The following is a 23,373-nucleotide window of genomic DNA, read 5'->3' as shown; positions in this document are numbered from 1 at the left end:
GAGATGGCACTGAGGTGGTTTTTATCATCCAACTCAAGTTTTTACTCTACATTGCTTTTCCCATACCAAATGTGCTCTTTGCAGGCACGTGGTCATGCTAGATTAGAAGCTGAGGGATTGTGGATAAAGTACAAGATTAACACATAATCAGTTGAGCTCACAGAAGTCAGGTGAGAGTGAACAGTGGAGGGTGATGCTGTCAGGATCCAGGCTGCTAGGAATGAACCAGCAGAGCTCTCCACGGTGATCACCTGGCACATGACCTCATTCTCTCAGCATCTTTGCCTCTAATAAATCATTGTCTAACTCGGGGTCTCTACTGCTGGGAAAACAATACCCGCAATCATGAACAGTTTGGGGAGGAAAGGGTTTATTTCACTTCCACATCACTGCCCATCAAGGAGAGCAGTCAAGGCAGGAACCTGGAAGCAGAGCTGATGCTGTGGAGGGATGCTGCCTTCAGGCTTAGTCAGCCTGCCTTCTTAGACCACTTGAGACACTTCCCCAGGGTGGCACCACCCTCAATGGACCGAGTCTCCCTTCTCTCTCTCTCTTTCCCCCTCCCTCCCTCCCTCTCTGTCTCTCTCTTCCCCCTCCCTCTCTGTCTCTCTCTCTCTCTGCCTCCCTCCCTCCCTCTCTCTTTCCCCCTTCTTTCCCCCTCTCTCTCCCTCTCTCTCTCTCTCTCTCTCCTCTCCTCTCTCTCTCTCTCTCTCTCTCTCTCTCTCTCTCTCTCTCTCTCTCCCCCCCCTCTGGATTTTGAAACAGAGTTTCTTCTGGAACTCACTTTGCAGACCAGACTGTCCTAGAACTCAGAAATCTGCCTATCTTTGCCTCCTGAGTGCTGGGATTAAAGGTGTGTGCCACCACACCCAACTGGCTCTCTCTTCCAAAATAACCATTCAATTCTAAACCTACTTTTGGTTTCTTCTCTTGAAAACAATTGTGAAAGGAAGTGCATTCTTCCCTGACAGTAAACATAGAGGAATTACTACTTTGATTCCCTCGTCCAAATAATGAAGAGATTTGGAAACATTTTGTCCAGGGGTAAAAGTTTTCTGTGGCATCTGAGGTTAGAAAAAATACTACCCCTGCTTCTCCAGTTCCTACAGTCCATTGTGGGTGTCTGAGAAAAACCTGCCACTCCTATGGTGGCAACAGCCCAAGGCTCTCTTGGGATGGGAAAGCCTCTCTAGCCCGAACTTAAATTTGTTTGAGACCCTCACAGTCAAATTCCTGCTCTCAGTATCTATCAACAAATGCCCTGCTTCCACACTGTGCCACATCTAGGTGTGACCCACTCCTGATGACTTTAGCTCTTCTTTATATCCATTACAGTGTTACTGGAAAAGGCCAAAACACTGAGAAATCACTAACTTGGGAAAAAGCATGGGCAATTAGAGCATAGATTTGGATCTTCAGTTTCTCAGGGCTTATCAGCCTTCCTCTGTACCTCAGAGGTCATCTTAACACCTCCCCGAAACACACAACCACACAACATACCACACACACAATTTACCACATACATACCACACACACAACACATACACTACACTTACACACACAACACATACACAACACACAGCATACAACAAACCACACACAACATAATACACCACATACATACCATATTCACACACCACACACAACACACATACACACAACACATACATACCACACACACACAAACCACACACAACACATACATACCACACCCACACACAACACATACAGCACACATACACATACAACACATAAACACCACACAACACATATATACCACACGCACACAACACACAGATGCACGGCACATACACATACATACCACACACACATACATACCACACACATACACATGCTAACATACACACACAACTGACAGCACAGGAGTAGTCCCAGAGAAAGGCAAGCTCGTCCCCTGACTTCTGGCTCCCTGAGGACCCACAGCCTTTTGAAATATGACTACAAGAGTGGATTTCCCTTTGAGGGGGATTGAACCTCCGTCTGAGCACCTTCTGTCTCTCGCAGGGAAAGTCATCACAAACCCTTGCTTGCAGGAAGTGGGGAGGGCTGTGGAGCAGAGATGCCTCCCATCAAGTACTGAACCCAAGGATGCTCTTTCCTCTCAGAGACCTCAGATAACCCTCCAGAGTGAGGGTTATCCTCTCACTTCTACACACATAAATTAGTCTGAAATTAACTCACGAGCATGTGGGAGGCTGATGCCCTACAAGGCAGGCAGACCTTGGGAGAGCTAACAGCAACCAATGCCAACAAGCATCTATTCTTATTCTTATCCTAGCTGTAGTTGCGAAAGGGAAAATGCAGGGCGGAGGGGGGGTCGGGTAAGGCACTAGGCAAAAGTAGGTAGGAAAAGACAGCAATAAATATCTGTCAGATGATTAAGCCAAACTCTTTGATTCCATTAGAGGATTAAAATTCCACAAACTCTGGGTCAAACTTTACTTGCCATAACTTATTCCCTAATCAAAACAGGCTAGAAGGATGATAGTGGAATTTGGCAGTCACAGCCCTTTCTAGACTATCCAAAGGTTAAAGATCATCAGGGTTTTAAACCCCAGGGTTTATTTTTACGAAATCAAAAGGCACCCCCCACTCTGCCAGGATTTTTCCTCTAAAAATAACAACTTAGTACGCATAAGTTACATGCCAAAGATAAGAGCACATCCTAAAAAGTGTATGGTTTTCTAAGTAAGAAGGCTTTTAATAGCCAGGATATGTTTGCACAGAAATTGGTGCAGGGGTGGGAGGGGAATTGAGATCTCATTTTATTTTTAGTTCATAGCAGAAAATTGATTTTGAAATTTGTATTGGAGATGTACTCTCCTTGCCCTCTAGTGGCAGAATATGTTCATGCAATCAATAATTCCACTGCTTATTTTTTTCTTTTTGACCTACTATAAACTTTTAAATCAACTTAATAAATACATTTTACTGTGTGATAAAGTTCCATATCATCATTTTACTTAAAGTTGTGTATTAGCTTAAGGTAACTTTATCAAAACGATGTCATTGGAAAACTCCTAGAGAGAAATAATCTAAAAAAAAAAAAAAAATTGAATGTATATGGCAACCAAAAGGCTTGGAAGGAATAGAATATCATTTCGATAGCTTAATTCTAGGATACACATTATAAATTGCCATGCTAAGTCCTACATCAATGACAATATCTGCAATTGGCTAAACTTGGCCAATAATAGGGCAGAGCTTGATGTCTCACATATACCTGTTGGTACCCCATAAAATCTGCCTTGGAGAGTGTGACAGAGATATTGTTACTTTGAGTACCGTAATTTATTTTGTGAGAATAATGCCTCATGAATATGTAACGGCACTTGAACCACTGTACCAATTTTAAAGACTCAAAGTAGTTATCATCCTTAAATTGAAAAATCTAAGCAGAATTTGTAACTTCTCTTTATATGAGCAACAATAGTTCAACAAAGCAAATCAGGAAAAAGGGGTTATTACAAAGGACTTCAGAGTGTGTGCCAGCAGTGGGGAAATGGTGGTCCTCTTTAAAACAAGAAAGAAGAAAAACAATTATAGCACCATTTTTTATGTCTTTGGACAGTCAAAATTGTCAAATAAAAATACTGTGTCAAAATAAAGACAACTAATGATATACTGGCTAGGAAAAATATAACTATATTTGTATCAATAGACATACAGGATAAGCATGATTTCAAAAAATATAAAATAAAAAAAAAATAAATCCAGGCACAACTGAATAGGATCTGAAATTATGCCTACAACTCCCACCTGCCAGCTGCAATATTGCCTGTATAAGTAACAAACTCTGAGGGAAAGCTGTGTACCTGAGTCCACATGAGCACAACTCTCTCCATCTTACTGTGTGATGGTTTGAATATACTTGGCCCAGGGAATGGCACTCTTAGGAGGTATGTATGTCCTTGCTGGAGTAGGTGTGGCCTTGTTGGAGGAAGTGTGTCACTATCTTCAGGATGGGCAATGAGACCCTCCTACCAACCACATGGGAGCCAGTCTGCTCCTTAGCTTCCTTTGAATGAAGATGTAGAACTCTCAGCTCCTCTTGTGCCTTGCCTGCCTAGACACTGCCATGCTCCTACCTTGATGATACTGGATTGAACCGCTGAACTTGTAAGCCAGCCCCAGTTATATGTTCTCCTTTATAAGAGTTGCCTTGGTCATGGTGTCTGTTCACAGCTGTAAAACCCTAAGACATACAGCTAAAATGCTAACCCACAGATGCTGCCTTCAGAGTACTTTGAAAAGCAGTATGCACATAGAGTGCAATGGAGCACTGTAGTCAAGACTGCACTGTCTCACTCACTGGGGACATCTTAGTGGTCCTTCATCTTTTTCAGAACCATAACAAAGCACGGTGAGGTGGTAAACACATAGAATCACTGAATGTTTTTACCTATTGGTTATCACAATATTCAGTCTAAAGAACCAGCTGACAGGCAAATGTGGAAGCATCTTCACTGGTATCTTCAGTTTCCTAGGCAATGGGACCTTGGATCAGACCACATCACTAAATGAAATCAATGGTCAAGTATCAGACAATGCAAATTTAAGGAGAAATACGTTTTTAAATATCATTGCTTAGTGCCGTAACAAAAACATCCTCCTGCTCATCATTAACATATTGCCACTCCACACAGCCCTCCAGTTCTTCTGCATGGGGCCTTCCAGTCACTTCTAACTCAATGCTGTGGCAGAACAAACTTTCTAAGAGCAACACAAAGCAGGAAGAGACCAAGCCATTGACACAGGGGTATTAAGTGTAGAGGAATTTTAATCCAGCAACATGGCTGCTCCAGTAAGCAATCACACCCAAAGACCTTCTAGGTCTATGTTATCCAGATGGAATGACACAACTTTAATCCTTCTGACTGGAATACGGACACACCTTTTGTACATACCTCTAATCCCTAACAATGGAAGTAAAGTTAGTTTGTAGAAGGAAGCAGCCATATTTGAAGGTGGTGTTTAATTGAGGGGCAGACAAAGTGACAAATCAGAAAAAGATCTGACAGAATGAGTCAGAGCTAGGATGTGCCCAACTCTCCTGAGAACAGTACAGAGAAGAGATGCTATTTAAGCACATCCCAGGGAGGGTCAGTCAGTTGGGAGTCAACACAGTGAGTGCAGTGCCATGGAGCTGAGTTCAAGCAAGTCAGCGCAGGTCAGCAGAGGGAATTAAAACTAGAGAATAAGAGTGAGCCAGAAGATTAAAATGAATGGCCAGAGTTAGTTTGAGGCCAAGCTGAACAATTCAGTAAGAAACTGAGAGAAGCCAGATTGAGTCAGTGAGCATGGAGAGGGGTTTAAGCCAGAACAGCTGAGTTGTAACAGTCAGCCAAAGTTCAGAAAGAACTAGAAAGGGTGAGCTTATTCAGCAATAAGCCTCTGAAAGGATAATTACGTCAGCTGAATAAAAGTTCCATTTGCAGTTAAGCCATGAGGAAGTGCCACATCAGCCTTGTCCTTCCCCTGCTCACGCTTAATAAACTGAAAATCAAAGAAAGATACAAGCAGCTAAGTCAGGACTTGAGAAGCTAAAGAAGTACTTTACAAAAACATTTTAATTCTAGCTGTTGTTTTGTTAATTGGTTGGTTTCTTAGAAAGCTGAAGATCAGGAAGTATGCCCAAGGTTATATCCCCAACCTGAATTCTAGGATGTTTTGTCTTGTCTTGGGTGTGTGTGTGTGCATGTGCATGTGTGTTTGGTTTTGTTCTTTTGTTTTTCTAAGACTCAGTCTCATGTAGCCCAGTCTGGCCTCAAACTCATACAGTCTAATGAATGATGAGCTTCAGCATCTGTTCCCCCTGCACACTTGAATCTGGGGATTATAGCTGTATATCATTTTGCCCAATTTGACTCAGTGATAGTCCTCAAACCCAGGGCTTCCTGCATGCAAGGCGAGCACTCTACAAACTGACTGGTACATGTCTTGTCACTGAATTCTGGTTTTTAAATGAGGAAACCTGTTTTATACAAAGATAATTCACACGATCTACCGTTTCCTAGCGCGCATCAGTAGACCATGAGTATAACTAATGCCAGAGCAAATGCTGAAGCACTGGATGCATGAGAGCCCCTGCCCCTCAGATCTTTTACAAAACAGGAATATTGGAAAATAACATTTTTATTCTAGAGAAAACAAATGCATCTAATAAACGTCTTAGAGAAGGAGAAATAAAGAGAGACAGTGTCGTCATCCTGGTCATCTTCCACAAGAGATTGGGTGAACTGTTTTACGTGCTTACGCAAGCTCCGGCCTGTTACAGACATTCCCCAGGCCCCCCAAGAAAGGGAAACAATTGATTTTCAGAACCATCAGAGGCAATCATCAGTTGTAGAAAGAAAACAATCACACTTGACTTTCTGGAAATGCTAGTTTTAGACGGAGTCCTTGAAAAATAAATCATAATCAATGTTGCACAAAGTAAAGAAGGATGGAGCAAAAGACGAGAAGGCTTGAAGAGTGTCGAAGGGAGTCCGCGGCTCCGTCCATATACCAGTTGCAGTTCTCGTCTGCACTGAGGTAACATGAGGACAGCTTCGCCCTGGTGTTGTAGCTTCTCACTGCCTGCCTTCCTGTTGAAAGAGGCAGACATCCAGGTTATGTCTCCTTTGCCAAGGAACAGTGATCTTGTTGAGCGTAAGTGTATCATGAGGTGGTTATTCTTCACATGGTTTATTTTTTCTTTATCAGAAACAAATGCAGTGCTCAAAAGGGGGGCACAGATTGTAAACAAATGCCAAGAGACAATGTGTTCAGCCCAAGCCATCTACCAGCTGTTGGCCAGCATTAAAAGGCAGCGAACAGGCAGCAGCTGCAAACACTGATCTCTCACTGAAGCAGGGAGAATGTTAAATCTTGATTCATTTAATCTTCTCAAGAGTTTATTTGGGGATGATATTTTCTACTCCATTAGAATTCCTGGGAAGGGTGTCTAACCCAGGTTTCACTAAGAGACTCTAAGGATGATGGGAAGTTATCTATACCTGCTGTTAGGCAGGGGCACACTATCTAACACTGCTCACCCCAGGGACAAGTCATAGCACACACTGATATTGTTAAACTGCATAAATAACCTATCACAGTATAATAAACTCACCAAAACAAAAACAGCTTTGTTTCAATGTTTTTAAAACACTAAATGCATACTAACTGATAACTGCTCAATTTGAGGTACAATTTATAATACCGAAGCTATTTTAAAGACTATATAAGGTACATATCACATCATAAAAAGCTCGCTGAAAAACAAAACATTTCATTTTATAATCTAATAAAATTTTATTTTTAATTTATTTCTGTCTTTTAAAAATTGTTTTCTATATCACAAATGTATTTTCAGATACTTAAAAAATTTGTAGGTTTAACTTTTACAATTTTTCTTAATTTCATTGTAAAATAATTCTCTCATAGTTTTCCACAAAGCATATATTTGCACAAACACATATAAATATATATAAATGTAATATATTAAATATTTGATATGTAACATACTATATATAATAAAGTATGTATAATGCATATATACATCTACCTTGAATCTTTTCATTTCTTAAATGTTTAAAATATTTTGTATGCACCTAAAGACTATGAGTTATGAGATTTTTGCAACTAGATTAAATAATACTTTAGATAGCAAGGGACTGTCATTGGGTCCCCACAGTATATCCTATCCCTTTACTTCAGAAAAAAAGTCCTACACTTGTCTTTCAAATATCCCGTGAAACCTTGGGGGAATCCTCATCAACGGCAGCTGGAAGCAAAGGGCAAGAGAAGCTGGGCTTCATCCCTGCAGAGAGATCTGCCTGGCACTGTACCTTTGTCTCCAATACTCTATCAAGGATTACCAAAACTGTGAGCTGGTTCACCTTATTTCAAGTGAAATTACCTGCAATTACCTGGTACACAATTATGTCCACCCCTCTCGTGCATTCCAATGTCCCTGAAATACCGTGAGTACTTATTAAGAACAAAACTTCAATATTAGAAACTCTAGCCGCAATTATGCACTCACAGAGCTTCAGTCTGAGTTCAATTTTTCATAATTAATTTGGTAGTCTGCCAGGTCAGCTGACTCCTTTCGTGGTCTAAATCATTTCTATTTTATAAAAAAAGATATTACCAGTCAAATCAAAGACACTCGAGCACTCAGTTTCTCTTGAGAGAAAAAAAAAGTTATAATGCACAAGTTTTACCAAAACCCTCAAGTTCCTGGTGAAGGACTAAACCCCATGGTGTCAGTCCGCTCCTGTGGAATGCCCCCTTCACCTCAGGGGCTGGACAGAAGCAAAACCTTAGAAACCATACATAACTAGACACTGTCGACTTTCTTGTGAAGTTTGTATTTATGGGATAAACTGTAAGTATGCTCATAAACATTATAAGCAGAATACCCCTTTTCAACATTCCAATACCAAAGGATACCTTGTGAGCCTTATAAATTGTCAGTAGTCTTCGTTTACAGACAGCCTGCCTCCTGCATCTCCTCCATCCACACTTTTTCCTCTCAACCAACTACCAAACAAAACTAACCTTGTGAGAGAGATATCACTTTAAATGAATAAAATGCCTGACTTGATTCCCAAACTCTTAGAAACCCCAGATCCACTTACTTGGTTCATAGTAATCCATTATAGATACTGAACCACCTTGAATATTCGAAACCTTGTAGTCTCTCACAGTCGGAACATTAACACAAAACTGGGTTTGATTTACCTAAAATAAAAATAAAAATAAAAATAAAAATAAAAGATTTGAAGAAGTTGGCACACTGTGTGTTCATAAAAATATCTGAGATATCAATTTTTCTTTCTTTTTAGGAAATAAATAAAAACTAATATCAGGGGAGAATTTCTGAATGTCAGGTGGTACAGTTAAGAACTTATTATACAGAGGAAGCTCCACTCCCAGGCGCTCAAACACACCCAGGATCAGAAGTGAGTAGGACACAACATCTGTCCCAACACCGGGAATAACTGGGACCAGAAGGACCCAGGCACACAGGAACTCTTCCAGCCCAGTGGCATGGGCTCCTTCTGGTCTGTCTGGGTTGGTGCCCTGAGCAGACCTTGGGTGCAAACTCTACAACCAGTGCCACAACTCCCAGAGGAAGCTCTACTTCCAGGTGCTCTAACAAGCCCAGGATTCCAGGATCCCAGAATCACAGAATCCCAGAGACAGCTGGACTCTGAGGAGTTCTGACACAACCAAGATCACAGGAAGGACAAGCTCCAGTCAGATTTAGCAAGGGCAGGTAGAACTAGAAATAACCAGATGGCGGGGCAGGGGGCGGGGGCATAAGACAATAAGGAACACAAACCAAGGTTACTTGACATCATCCGAACCCAATTCTCCCACCATAGCAAGTCCTGGACACACCATCACACCAGAAAAGCAAGATTCAGATCTAACTTGTGAGTGTATCCATGGTGTGTGTATGTATGTGTGGTATATAAGTATTGGGTGTGGGGTGGTGTAGATTCACCCATGCATATGGAAGCCAGAAAAGGGCACCAGACATTCTATTCTATCAATCTCCACTTTATTCTTATGACCCTGAGTCTCCTGCTAAATCTGGAACTAGGCTGACAGCCAGTAAGCCCCAGGGATCCCCCTGCATCCGCCCTCCACAATGATGGGGTTACAAACATGTGTAGTCTTTTGTATGGGTCCTGGAACTGGAACTCAGGCCACCACACTGCACAGAAAGTGCATACCCACTGAGCTGTCTCCTCAGTCCCAGTGATCTCTTTTAGTGGAGAAAACATCTGATTGCCATATCAAAACCATTCAAATACAAAAAGCTAAAATGAACTAATACTTAACAGGCTTCTAAATACAATACACAGAATCTTCACCAATAAAGGTTTATGAAACATCCTACTACTTACAGAATCTAAGTAAAGGTTGACTTTCCCTTGATCATATTCCACTTTCTTCAGTGTCTCGCTCAGAGGAATTGAATCTGAAGGTACAGTAAAGCCACTGAGAAGGTTCACCTCCAAAAGGACCATGCCAGTCCTCTTTGGACCCAAATGACTGCAACAAAGAGAGACACAAGGAGAAAAAGAAAGTCTTTAGGAAAACTTTCAACACATGATCTTTATGTAAAACTTAAAGCTTCCAAATATTACTCTAAACACTGTTCAAGTACAAGTAAAATTCGCCATAAGAACACTTAAAGCATGTTTTCTTCTAGCTGGGGTAGTTTTATAACTTGTGGTGACACGTGGAATGAAAGCTAACTGTGGATCCTTGAATAGGATGCAGTGCCTGCAATGAGGTAGGCTTGTGCTTACAGGCTGTAGCAGGGACAGTGCATAACCATTCAACAGATTCTCACTGCACTTTGTCCTAGTTCTAAACTAAATATTTCTCAAAACATTGACATTCTCTCAAAAGTTGGCAGTACCAACCTCAGGTGTTTAAACCAACAGATGAAGAGAGATATCACTTGGCCTCTCTGTGTAGATTCCAGTCTGAGACACAGAGGATACTCAGCCACTTTCTGATGAATGAATGAATCAATCAGTCAGTCAATCAATCAATCAAAGAGAAAAGCAGGAGTAGAATTACTGACTGACTAGAACTATTCTAGTAAGGCCTAAATGAGATGCATGTAAAGATTTCATTTAATGTCTGACATATAGGTTTGTGATACATGTAGTTTCCTCCTATGATAGTAAATAATATCTTGATGTTTTTATTCTTTAATAGAGACCAGTTACAAGTTAAGTAAAGAATAATGTAAGTCCCGTTGCCTCTCCAGCTGAGAAGGAAGGTGCTGTAGACATGCAAATAGCCCCAACTGCTGGTCAGAATGTTCAAGAAGGGGCGGGGAGGGGGGAGAGGGGAGGCATGGGGCAAACACATGGGCTGTTTCATCTCAGTCAAATGACAAGATCCAACAGATAGTAGTAAATGATGGGAAAACTTATTTCAGACAGTGGCTAAGAAAGCCGAGTACCTAGATCAATACTGAGATAACCTTCATTGAGCACCAACGGCTTCCAGCCCAACAACAAACTGAGTTCAACCACAATCCCTTGAGATATTTGAGAAGAGCATCCTAGACGCAGTGCATTTGATGGTTGCTTCTTTTCTCAACACCAGGCAATGCTGGGGTAAGAAGGTGGGCTGACAGAGGAAAACTTGTGAAGCGTCTTAATTCAAGAACTTTCTTATGGCTGGGCGGTGGTGGCACACACCTTTAATCCCAGCACTTGGGGGGGCAGAGGCAGGTGGATTTCTGAGTTCGAGGCCAGCCTGGTCTACAGAGTGAGTTCCAGGACAGCCAGGGCTATACAGAGAAACCCTGTCTTGAAAAACCAAAACAAAAACCAAAAATAAATAAATAAATAAACTTTCTCATGGTTGTTCTCAAAACCATGTGCACAAGAATAAGCAAGAAGGTAGAGAAGAGAGCTTCGCAAGTCTACCGGGAGATGCGCATGTCTGCAGAAATGAGATTCTCAAGTCCTTTGGATAGAAACCAATTTAAGAACTACTTCTGGAAGCTTCCGTTACCAGCACACAATTACCCAAGACCAGAATCTTCTAAAGTGGAATGTTTTCAGTATCTAAAATAACTCTTCTTTTTTCTAGATTTGTATGCCGTTATAAATTTTGGACCAAAAGTTAAAGGTAAATCTGAAGCCAAAATGAAACTATTTCAACAGAAAATAACCATTTGTAGCATTAAATAAGATTCAATATTTTACAGTTTTCCTAAATTAGACTTAAGTTTTATTAGCTTATATTTTTATTACCACCCACCCCAGGATTTTGACTAGGTTCACTTGGAGTGGGCCTCAAATGCAATCATAAACTGTCTAGTTATACCCCAAATACTTGCGCCATTATCACATCTTGCCTGGTGGGTTAGAATTGTAATACACAAGATCGACAGCAGGGGGAGATCACTGGTGAGTGTTCTACCCCCACATCCTACATAGTACCTTCCCTCAGAATGAACACTAGTACCTTCCTGGAGAGAGCTTCCAGCTCAGTCCACCCCCATTTCTCGACATCCTATAACCAAAATGCATGATGTCTTCATCAATTAGGGTCTTACCATCTGCTTCTGATGAACAACCAAGAGCAATAGCAATAGCCTGCCTACTTTTGGGGAACTCTGAGACCTCTCCAGCCATCACCACCTAGGAGGGTATTCCATAACTGGTGCAGGGGTTCTTGTTTGAAAGTTTATGACTAAATGGCTCAGTTGGTAAAAAATGAGCTTTTTAACTGGAGTTCGAGCCACAGAACCCAAGGTATAAGGGAAGAATCAACTCTAGAAAGTTGCTCTCTGACTTCCTCATGCCCCATACCATGCCCTATGCATGCTCTCACTGAGATGTATCCTAAACCCAGAAAGAATCAACAAACAATAACAGTTTAGGGGCTGGAGAGATAGCTAGGTTGTGGAGAGCGCTGGATGTTCTTCTGGAGGACCTGGTTCAATTCCCAGCACACAGAAAGTAGATGACAACGGTCTGTAACTCCTGCCCCAGGGGACCTCACATTCTCTCCTGGCCTCCAGGAGCATCAGGCATACATGTGATATGCAGACATACATGCAGGCAAAACACTCACACATATAAAAAATAAATTAATTTTAAAATAAAGTGTCATGCCCAGAATGGTTTGTACCCAGAACCCCGACTAGAACAAACACAGAGACAGAAAATCTAGGGTCACCTGGGCTGTGCTTGCTCTGAGGGAGCAGCACCAACAATGTAGCCAGGAGGGTCAGCAGTTGTATTATATGTAGCACAGAGGTACAGGTTAGCTCATCTCAGCAGAAGGCTGCAGTCATCCTGGAGAAAGCTGCTGTAGTTCATGTTTGCACAGACTGCCAGCATTTACACTTAAGACAGCAGAGGCTTTGACAGTTCCATGGGTTGAAAGGCATAAGGTCATTGACACAGCAGCCCCCATGTCAATCATGTGTTCACTCGGGGCTTTCTCAGATTCCCTCAATAATATAAAATATTTGTAAAGAATGTATTTACTTCTATCCAAATTCGTTAAAAATACAAAGAAAGCTTGTGAACATTCTTAGCCTACTTAAGAAGGGCGTAAACATAATTATCTGTACTTCTAGTATGAAATCTGTGGTCCAGTGATAAAAGAAATCTCTTAATAGGGACTCCTGCAATGGTCCCACTTGATAGCCATACAAATTAAGCCTTTGAATCTACTTTCTTAAAGGAGTCATTCACAGACACCTACCTTGTGCACACATTCAGATTCAGGTGACTGATGTCATCCTTATTGCTCACGGCGACGTCTAAATCAAAAAATTCTGGATCTTTGGTAGATCTCCGTCTTTTAGAAGAGCCTGAACCTTTCACGTTATAATCAACACTGAGCTGCAATACAATTTTTTTAAAAATTAGCTTAAGTGAAGTTACGGACATCAGAGAGATGACGGCCACCCCTTTATTAAACCAACAAGATTTCTAACATATGAAACTTAGCATACGTGACAAATTAACAATAGTAAACTGTTTGCAATAGTCTAAATAGTAGGTAATAATTCTTTTGTAATAAAACCAATTAAATTATGGTTTAAAAGTATTTTTAAATTTGCAGTTAAGGGGGCTGGTGAGATGGTTCAGCAGGTAAGAGCACTGACTGCTCTTCTGAAGGTCCTGAGTTTGGATCCCAGCAACTACATGGTGGCTCACAACCACCCGTAATGAGATTGGACACCCTCTTCTGGTGCGTCTGAAGACAGCTACAGTGAATTACGCCGGAGCGAGAGAGCGGGGCAGAGCGAGTAGGAGCCCGGAGCTAGCTGGGCCGGCAGGGGTCCTGAGATCAACAGCAGCCACACACATGATGGCTCACGGCCATCTATACAGCTACAGTGTACTCATACACATAAAATAAATAAAAATATTTTTTAAATGCAGTTAAATTATTAAAAAAAAAAAAACAGCTAAGAAACCAAGCATCCTTATCCAATGCTTTTGTAGATGTTTGTCATTTTTACTGAGACAATTATTAGGTGATACACCAAAGTAAATGTCAGAACACTAGGGATGATGTTTGTGTATTGTTTTCTCAAGGAATATAAAGCATTCCCTTTAGGTTAAAAAAAGGAAAGCTATAGACAACCTTCTGGAAAGCATTGACTAATGTATAATTAATTTACTAATTTCTAAGCTTTGCTACTTAAATGGAATTTCAGAACTCCCAGTAAGACAGGTCAAATTCAAATACCACCTGTCCAAATGCTGAAGATTATTTTTTATCATAAACCATTTTTCAAAGATGGTAAAATAAATGACAGATTTCAGGTCAACTGAGTCTTTTTCAGTGCATATATCTTCTGTACCTATCTGTGGCATGAACCGTGCCATGGGAACACCGGAGCAGTGTGGGGACCAGTGTCCTTCTCAAAGTCTCCCTAAATCAGAAGCTTAGGAATGTACTCCAATTTTCCTAGGCTGCCTCATCCCAAATAGAATGGAACTTTTTAAATATTTACTGCATCTACTTATTTTGGATCCAAGCTCATAAGCCCTAATATTACTATGTAACACTGAATTTCCCTTTAATTCTACTTGAAACACATACATAACCTATGCCCACCTCAAAAGCAGACATCTGGATTTAAACACTTTAAAATAGCTTTTGTTAAGCCTTCTCCCCTCAAATCTAACTTTTCTGTTTTGCCACAATACACATTCATTCGTTCATTCGCTTGCTCCTTCTGAGTGTGTTACTCTGGTCATTTTCTAAGTCTTTTTTTTTTTTTCAAACTGCAACAATTAATTACTAAGTATAATATTAACTAGGATTATTCCTAGAGAAATCAAAGAGCAGTTTTCTAACATCCAAAAGCTGTCTGTTATCTTTAACATCTGCCTTTCCAAGCATGGAGCTGTCCTGTTAGAGACCAGTGTCATTAAGCAAGATTACTATGCTTGTCACTAGAGCAATGACTAACATAATAATAACATAAGGATAGGGGTTGACAGCCAACAGTATAGCTCAATTATCTACTCACAGAACTTCAGAAGAACTTATTCGTCATTGCTTAGACTTTTCATACCCCAGTATACCCCAGTAAGTAAACATTTATTACAAACCTGAGAGCTCTTTGCACTCTCTACAGAGACCTTATAAAATTATTCACGAAAGGGATCTCAATTCTTATTGAGATATTGTTACATTTTGTGAGAAATGCTGCATCCCACTCTCTTGTCTTCTGAATTTTGATACAACTAGTGACCTAAAGGTTTGTGTTTACCAGTGTTCTTCAAACCTCCAACAATCACTTAGTTTCAATGATTTATCTATATGTCACTGACCAACAATAGCTTCCAACCAGTGCAGTGCTCCCAAAAATGTGACGATTTAAGAAAACTAAGTTTCTAATTTTGTCTAAAACACCTGCATAGCTACTCTTGGATTTATGTTTTGTATCAAACAGCAGTCTTGGGAATAAGAGTTTCCAATGGTTCTTCATATAGAACCACATAAATTATGCCCTATTTTTCTTTAATTCTCACTGAAAAAAAAAAAAGCATTTCATTTCACTATAATTATTTTCCTTGCCTTTTTTTAAAAGATGCTTTCTGTGTCTTGACTATCATGCAAAATAATCTTAGGGAGCTCGATTGAAGGCCCAGCCAATCAAAGTGCTTGCTGTGCAAACCTGACCACCTGAACTCTGGAGAAAGCAGACCTCTGCACACACACAGAGATACGTGTGCACCAGAATGTACATACACATGCACACATGCACCAAAATAAATTAATAATCCTTTCCAAAAATCTTAAGAATTGTTTGGCCGTTTCCAAATTCTATCTGCTTGACAAAGTGTGTCTTCCCTGTTGAGCAATCATCACAGCTGTGCTGATTAACTCGTTTCAGTCTGGCACAGATGTAGGCATCTGGAAGGAGGGGAACTCAGTTGTGGAACTGCGTCTTCAGATTACACTGGCCCCTGGCCATGTCTGAGGGACATTATTTTATTAAGGATTGGCATGAAAGGGCCAGTACTTTTCATGCTATCTCCCTTTTAATTGCAGCAGTCATTGTACCTTCAAAAGTAGATTTGTGAGCATTTTCCTCCTCTGTCATAGCATTGAACATAATATAGTCATGCTCTAATTTTTGAATTTGCTATTTTACAAGGCTTTACTTAAAGAAACTCATTGCATATCAGGGTAACTTATGAAGCCATACTGACCTCCATATTCTTAGATAAATATTAAAAAGTTACAAATAAAATACATATTTGTTCTCAGGTCATCGCATTATAAATTCTACCAACTATCAACATAAATTTTTTAGTTTCACTTAAAATTTTAATTGTGTGTGCACACATGTGTGTGTGTGTGTGTGTGTGTGTGTGTGTGTGTGTGTGTGTGTGGTCTTATACACAGAGGCCAGCGGTGCAGGATCCATCTACAGCTGGAGTTATAGGTAACTGTATGCACATCACATGGGTGCTGGGAATTGATCCTTTGGAAGAACAGCATTTGCCCTTAACCATCAAACCATCTCTGTAGCCCTTGATGTCTTAACTGTATTTTCAAATACAAAAAAAAAAAAAAAAAAAAAAAAGTAGACACCAGGCAAGGTGACTCATGCCTGAAATCCCAGCACCTTGGAGACAGAGATAGGAAGATCATAAGTTTGAGACCAGCCTGAGCTACATTTGAGTTCACAGCTAGCTGTATCTACATAGTCAGACCGTGTCTCAAAGGAAGAGAAGGGGTTTCCCAACTATTCACATAATTCACACTGGAGGACTTCCACATTAACTTCAAAAAGCAAGCAATCTCTAAGAGATGTTTTTCAAGTAGATTGCCAATACAAATAATTAGTTTATTCTCTAGTTAGTAACTTCTCTAATACTTCTTATTAAAGAAGGAAATGTATCTTGACTAAATCACAGAAGTAAATCATTGAAATCTGTATTTTTATTTTTATAATATTTTCATTAATTTAGTTAGAGGGGGTGTGCATGCCGTGGTGTGTGTGTGTGTGTGTGTGTGTGTGTGTGTGTGTGTGTGTGTGTAGGTCAAAGGGCAACATGGAGAAGTAGGTTTTCTTTCTCCTTTCCCTATGTGGGTCCCAGGGTTCAAACCCAGGCTCGGCAACAAGCACCTTCATCTCAGGAGACGTCTTGCCAGCCCTCATTAAAAGCTTCACACAAGCTAAGTTAAAGGTTTAGCAAAGGATTGTTAATAAAAGTCATACTTAACCACAAAAATAGACAATCACATACCTGGCAAATAGCAAATCCGAAACCATGTGCAGAAATATTAACCGCAATGGGATCTAGCGCAGCAAGCTGATAAAGGTAAGAAAGAAAAAGTGAGGGAGTCGAATCTGCCACAGACAGATCATTCCCAGTAGCAGGAGAGTTCTGTGCCGCATTCCACACTAGAAGCAGAGGCAGTCCTGGAGAATGCAGGAGTTCTGCATGGTCTCAACTATCAAAGACTCCGCATCAACCAGGTAACCTGGGCGAAGTGTTCTCCAAGCCTGCCAAGCTCCTCCCCCGTAAGCCTTTGGGAAGGCACAATCAGTGCTCCTGACCAGACTGCCCTCCCGCTGGAGATTAAGCATGTCTCCCCGACCTCCCCTCATCAGGGGAGAATGACCATGAATGCAATGCTGCATAATCACTATGCCTAGCTATATCCTTCTTCTCCTGTGCCATGACTCCTTCTTCAGTTAGCTGATAGCATAATCTTTTATTGTATTTTAAAGTAAGAATGACTGTACAAGCTTCTAATCCCAGCATCCCGGAGGCAGAAGAATTATGAGATCAAGGCCATCCTGAACTACATAGTGACTTCTATGCTACCTTGAGTTGTCTGGTAAAACTCTTTCTCAAAAAAAGGAAAAAAAATGATGATGATGATGATGATGATGATAATGCCAGATGGTGGTGGAACATGCCTTTAATGCCAGCACTCAGGCAGCAGAGGCAGATGGAGCTCTGTGAGTTCAAGGCCAGTCTGATATACAGAGTGAGTTCCAGGACAGCCAAAGCTACACAGAGAAACCTTGTCTTGAAAAACCAATTAATTAATTAGTTAACTAACTAGTTAACTAGTTAATTAGCTAATTGATTAAGTAATTAATAAATTAATATATAACAATAACTCTACTCCCTATTCTTTCCGTACTAAAAGAACAAGAATTATAGCTGAAAAGAATATGAACCAATGCGTTTAAATCCCAGCTCTACCACCCTACACATGGCTCCTCCACCAGTTTTCTCCTGTGTCAAACTGTGGACAGCGAGCTTGGCCTGAGGCCTAACTGAGGGAGCACCTCTGCTCTAACCTAGCACAGTGTCAGTGCAAAGCTGAAACTCGGTATATATCACTCCTTCCTACTGGGAACGTGTCCATTTCTTCTTCCTGCCCATCTTTCTTTCTCTCAAAGGTCCCATCCCCTCCGCCCTTCCTTAGTTAAGAGAATCCAACCAAAAGCAGGACAGCCATCTCCATCTTTCTAGGGAGCTCCGGGAAGAACTCTCTATTGAAGTGAATTAAAATTAACTTTAAAAAACGTAAAGCAGTTTTCCTGAATAAAGAGCCATCTGTGCAGGGTTTTAAAGGGCCAGGCCCGTCTTCACCTCTTCCTTGTGGAGAAGAAAGAGGTTCCGTGAGTCAATCTGGAAGTGTGTGGGCCTCAGCACGTTGCGCCCTGTGACAGTCAGTCGGAGATCTGTATTTTCCTTATACACACGGGCTGAAAATTCAGATAGTGCCTTCAAGGCCACAACAGTATCCTGTTGAGAAAAGAAACGCAGTTATGCAATTTTTTTTCTTTTTTTGAAGTATCCAGCAAGATCTCCAACGAAAACGGCTGGCAATGTTTAGGAACCTGCTGAAGAGTTTTTCACCCTTCTTGAGAGAGACTGCCTTCTCTGTCCTCGGCGGGGTCTCTTGCTGGGAGTATGCAAGAGGCTCAACAAACCACTAGAACACAGACCTGAGCAGCATGCTTACATCAGTTACCACAGACACAAAATAGCTAATAAAGATGGGAACCGACATACCAGATATAAAGCTCAAATAAGAAAAGCATTAAAATTTCCATCTTAACCCCTTCATTTAATGTATGGAACTTGTAATCTAAGCCACTTTATGACTGTATGGAAGGCAGCTGTGCTCTTCATTGATATTAGAAATTATCTTTTTTTTTTTTTTTAGGGGAAAAAAAAATCTCTCATCTCTCACCTGAGTGGATACAAAACCTCCCAGGTTGTTTCTTTGCCTGATGAGCCACCTCATAATCGGGATTCCCTCAGAAACATGGTGCAGTGTGTGCGAGAGCAATGCATAAGCAGCAATTTCAATGTCCACGGAGCATGACTGCCAGGATTCAGGGAGCGTGGGTTCAGATGACAACCAGAACTGGGTGTCTCCTGAGAGAAGAGCAAACTGTACTGAGCACACGCTAAAGAGCTTACAGTTTATACCAGACAACATTTCTGTATAAGCTCAAGTTCTATTTGACCAGCAAAAAAGCAGATTATATATATATATATATGTATATATATATACATATATATATATAGTCACATATATGTCTATATAAGCACACATAAGCATGTTACATTTTGAGCTATTACAGGGTATAAATTTTCATCCTTTCTTTGTTGCCTGCATTTGAGAACATTTTGATTAAAACATTTTCCCAAGGGAAACACCATATGTTTGGAGCAAGACTAAACAGTTATAAATAAAAAGGGGAAACGCACATACACACACTACATACATAATTTTTTCCTCCCACAAATAGTTTCAGGCACTTGGGAAAGAATCCTGTTCCAGGAATCTATCGGTGACCAGCCCTCATGGTCTGTCAGACCTCTCCCCGTTTCTGTCTACTCAAAGCTTATGTTATAAATTGAAAACCCAGGCCCCAAGAACAACTGAGCAAGCACAGCCAGGTCAGTAGCCTTCCCAAGATAATCCCGCTCTAGCCTGCTAGACCCTGCTGCGTGAAGGCCTCTGCTTGCCCTCATCTACAAGAAGATGATGGAATGTGAGCCGAGAGTCACAGTCCAGCCCAGAACAAATGTACTGCACGTCAGTGTCTGTGCCCTAGCCTTCACTCTGCAACCTTGGGACAAGCAATGAGGACTAGACCTAATTACTAACCTTAGTGTCTGTCTGTCTGTCTGTCTCTACAGTCTCTTCTGAGGGTTATTCTCTCCTCTCTCTGTCTCTCTGTCTCTCTCTCTGTCTCTCAATCTGTGTGTGTGAGTGTGTGAGTGTGTATATATGTGTGTGTCTATGAAGGGGTGTGTGTATATCTGTGTGCATGTCTATGACTATGTGTGTGTGTCTGTGAGTGTTTGTGTCTGTGTGTCCGTGAGTACATGTGTGAGTGTGGGTGTGTGCCTGGGAGTATGTGTGTGAGTGTGTGTGTCTGTATGTCTGTGTGTGAGTATATGTGTGTCTGTATGTCTGTGTGTGAGTATATGTGTGTCTGTATGTCTGTGTGTGAGTGTATGTGTCCGTATGTCTGTGTGTGAGTATATGTGTGTCTGTATGTCTGTGTGTGAGTGTATGTGTCCATATGTCTGTGTGTGAGTATATGTGTGTCTGTATGTCTGTGTGTGAGTGTATGTGTCCGTATGTCTGTGTGTGAGTGTGTGTGTATCTGTGTATATCTATGAAGGGGTGTGTGTGTCTGTATGTGAGAGTGTATGTGTGTTTTTGTGACTCTGTGTGTGTTTGAGTATGTGTGAGTGTGTGTGTGTAGTATGTCTGTGTGTGTGTTTGTGTCTGTGTGTGTGTGTGTGTATCTGTGTGTCTGTGTGTGGAAGTGTGTGTATGTCTGTGACTGTGTGTGGAAGTGTGTGTGTGTGTGAGTGTGTGTGTATATCTATGAAGGGTGTGTGTGTCTGTGTGTGTGAGTATGTATGTATGTCTATGACTGTGTATGTCTGTTTGTGTGTGTGTCTATGAGTGTGTGTGTGTGAGTGTGTGTGTGTGAGGGTGTGTGTGAGTGTTTGTGTGTGTGTGAGGGTGTGTGTGTCTGTGAGGGTGTGTGTGAGTGTTTGTGTGTGTGTGAGGGTGTGTGTGTCTGTGAGGGTGTGTGTGAGAGTTTGTGTGTGTCTGTGAGTGTGTGTGAGTGTGTATGTGTGTGTGTCTGTGAGTGTGTGTGTTTGTGAGTGTGTGAGTGTGTATGTGAGTGTGTGTGTGTGAGGGTGTGTGTGAGAGTTTGTGTGTGTGTGTCTGTGAGTGTGTGTGTGAGTGTTTGTGTGTGAGTGTGTGTGTCTGTGAGGGTGTGTGTGAGAGTTTGTGTGTGTCTGTGAGTGTGTGTGTGTATGTGTATGTGTGTGAGTATCTGTGAGTGTGTGTGTGTGTGTGAGTGTGTGTGTGTATCCCATGGAAGTCAGCGGAGAGCACTGGCTCCCTTAGAGCTGAGGTTACATGCCTTTGTGAGCTGCTTGGGTGCTGAGATCCAGACTCCAGTCCTGGTGACAGGGCAGCAAATGTTCTTAACTGCCAAGTCGCATCTCCAGCTCCATGCTATCTCTTTTCAAATGAACAGAACTTTGAATCAGTGGATAATATCTAAAATTACCTATGCACACCAGTTCACCCTAAGACACACTTTGATCTCTGACTACTTTATAGGAACTTTTGGAAGACTAACATCTGTACTTCACAGGCCAGAAACTCAAAAGAGTAACTAACTCAAAAGGAAATTCAAGAGAGAAGCTATCTAAAATAAGACACCAGGCTGGGAAGTTGGCTCAGTGGTTAAGAGCTCCACCTGATTTCTGACCACTCACAACTAGCTGTTACTCCAATTCTGGGGAATACACCATGTGTATTCCCTCTGAGGTACATCATGTGTACCTCTGCTGGCAGCTGTGGGCACTACATGCATATGGTGCACAGACATATATACTGGCAAAACACCCATGGTAGGTAGGTAGGTAGGTAGGTAGGTAGGTAGGTAGGCAGGTAGATAATAGATAGACAGACACAGACAGACAGACAGACAGACAGACAGACAGACAGATACACAAAATGTGTAAGTCCTGGGATGGTAAGGAGCAATCCAACATGCAGATCACATCCTGGTCTTGTTCTGCTCTGCATTTTTCATCTCATCCGAACGATGCAAACATTTTTCAGTCTATTCTATGAAGCCCATAATTCCATGAGCCTCCGCTGGGTCCCAGTCATTACCTTCCTTTTCCGCCCGCAGCATCAGCGTGTTCAAAGCCTCCTCAGCTTTAAGGCTCCCCACCATAGACAGGGCATAGGTTACAACTGCTAAGGTATAATTGTCCGAAATCCCTCTGCTGAATTCAGATTCCAAAAACTTGATTGAGTCTTGGACATCAGTATTAGGCTTGAAAGAAAAACATGCATATCTTACTACTTCCCCAATGTAGTAAATCAAAAGCATCCATTCAAAGAATGATCCCAGGCCTGTTAATTATCTGACCTCAGTGTAGGCAATGAGAATCAACAGTGATCATTGACATTTAAGCATCTGCTATATGTTCTGCTATATGAGAATAGTAGTACTGTTCTGTTGCTGTAACCAAGTAGACACTATTCTTTAAAAGGAGTTAAATTAAAAATAAATAAATAAATAAATAAATAAATAAATAAAACAACTCCTACAACCTCTTTATCCTGCAGAGTATTATAAATCAAAATGGTAAAAGAAAATTATGGCTTCAGGAATATGCTTCCTGTACAGAACCCTAGGAATTAAATCTCTAAGCTCAGAGAAAAGTTTGTCTTACACAGTCCCAGTACTAAACTGGGAAAATAGTCCAGTTTAATAAAGAGGATGGCTACTGAGACTGAGAAGTGGGGTCCAATAGGCAATAGGGCATCAAACAGCCAGAGAGCCCTATGGCAACATTAAGATGATCACAAAAGGGAGAGAGAACCTGTAGAGACCGTATCCAGTGGATAGGCACGGTCGCTGGTTGAGGGATGGGACCACCCACCCATCTCAAAAATATTAATCCAGTATTGCTCCTGTCAAAAGGAAATGCAGGGACAAAGGGTGAAGCAGAGAATGAAGAAAAAGCCATCCAGAGACTGTCCCACCTAGGGATCTAACCCATCTGCAGACACCATACCCAGACACTATTGTTGATGCCAAGAAGTGCTTGCTGACAAGAGCCTGGTATAGCTGCCCCCTGCAAAGCTGTGCCAGAGCCTGACCAATACAGATGTGAATGCTCGCAGCCAACCCTCACACTGAGCATGAGGCCCCAATGGAAGAGTTGGAGGAAAGCCTTTTAGAGCTGAAGAAGCTTGTAGCCACAAAGGAAGAACAACAATATCAATCAACCAGACCCTCCC

The 23,373-nt window shown here is 41.3% G+C and overlaps 1 protein-coding gene across 1 annotated transcript in view; it reads right to left on the bottom strand.

The window, feature by feature from the left end:
• Positions 1-6,138: 6,138 nt before the first annotated feature.
• Cd109 (CD109 molecule) overlaps positions 6,139-23,373 on the bottom strand; it is a 104,206-nt gene continuing 86,971 nt past the window's right edge. Inside the window, exons 26-33 of the mRNA XM_031346185.1 lie at positions 22,234-22,399; positions 19,258-19,445; positions 18,651-18,806; positions 17,286-17,351; positions 13,267-13,406; positions 9,924-10,071; positions 8,646-8,748; positions 6,139-6,608 (exon numbers count right to left, since the gene is read on the bottom strand). Coding sequence (XP_031202045.1) covers positions 6,442-6,608; positions 8,646-8,748; positions 9,924-10,071; positions 13,267-13,406; positions 17,286-17,351; positions 18,651-18,806; positions 19,258-19,445; positions 22,234-22,399 — 1,134 coding nt within the window. The 3' untranslated portion in view covers positions 6,139-6,441. The remainder of the gene's footprint in view (positions 6,609-8,645; positions 8,749-9,923; positions 10,072-13,266; positions 13,407-17,285; positions 17,352-18,650; positions 18,807-19,257; positions 19,446-22,233; positions 22,400-23,373) is intronic.

This window comes from Mastomys coucha, unplaced genomic scaffold (assembly GCF_008632895.1).
Source record: "Mastomys coucha isolate ucsf_1 unplaced genomic scaffold, UCSF_Mcou_1 pScaffold23, whole genome shotgun sequence".
In the NCBI taxonomy this organism is placed as follows: Eukaryota; Metazoa; Chordata; class Mammalia; order Rodentia; family Muridae; genus Mastomys; species Mastomys coucha.
Note: the sequence above shows the minus strand (reverse complement) of the source record. Positions and strands in the feature narration are given on the sequence as shown.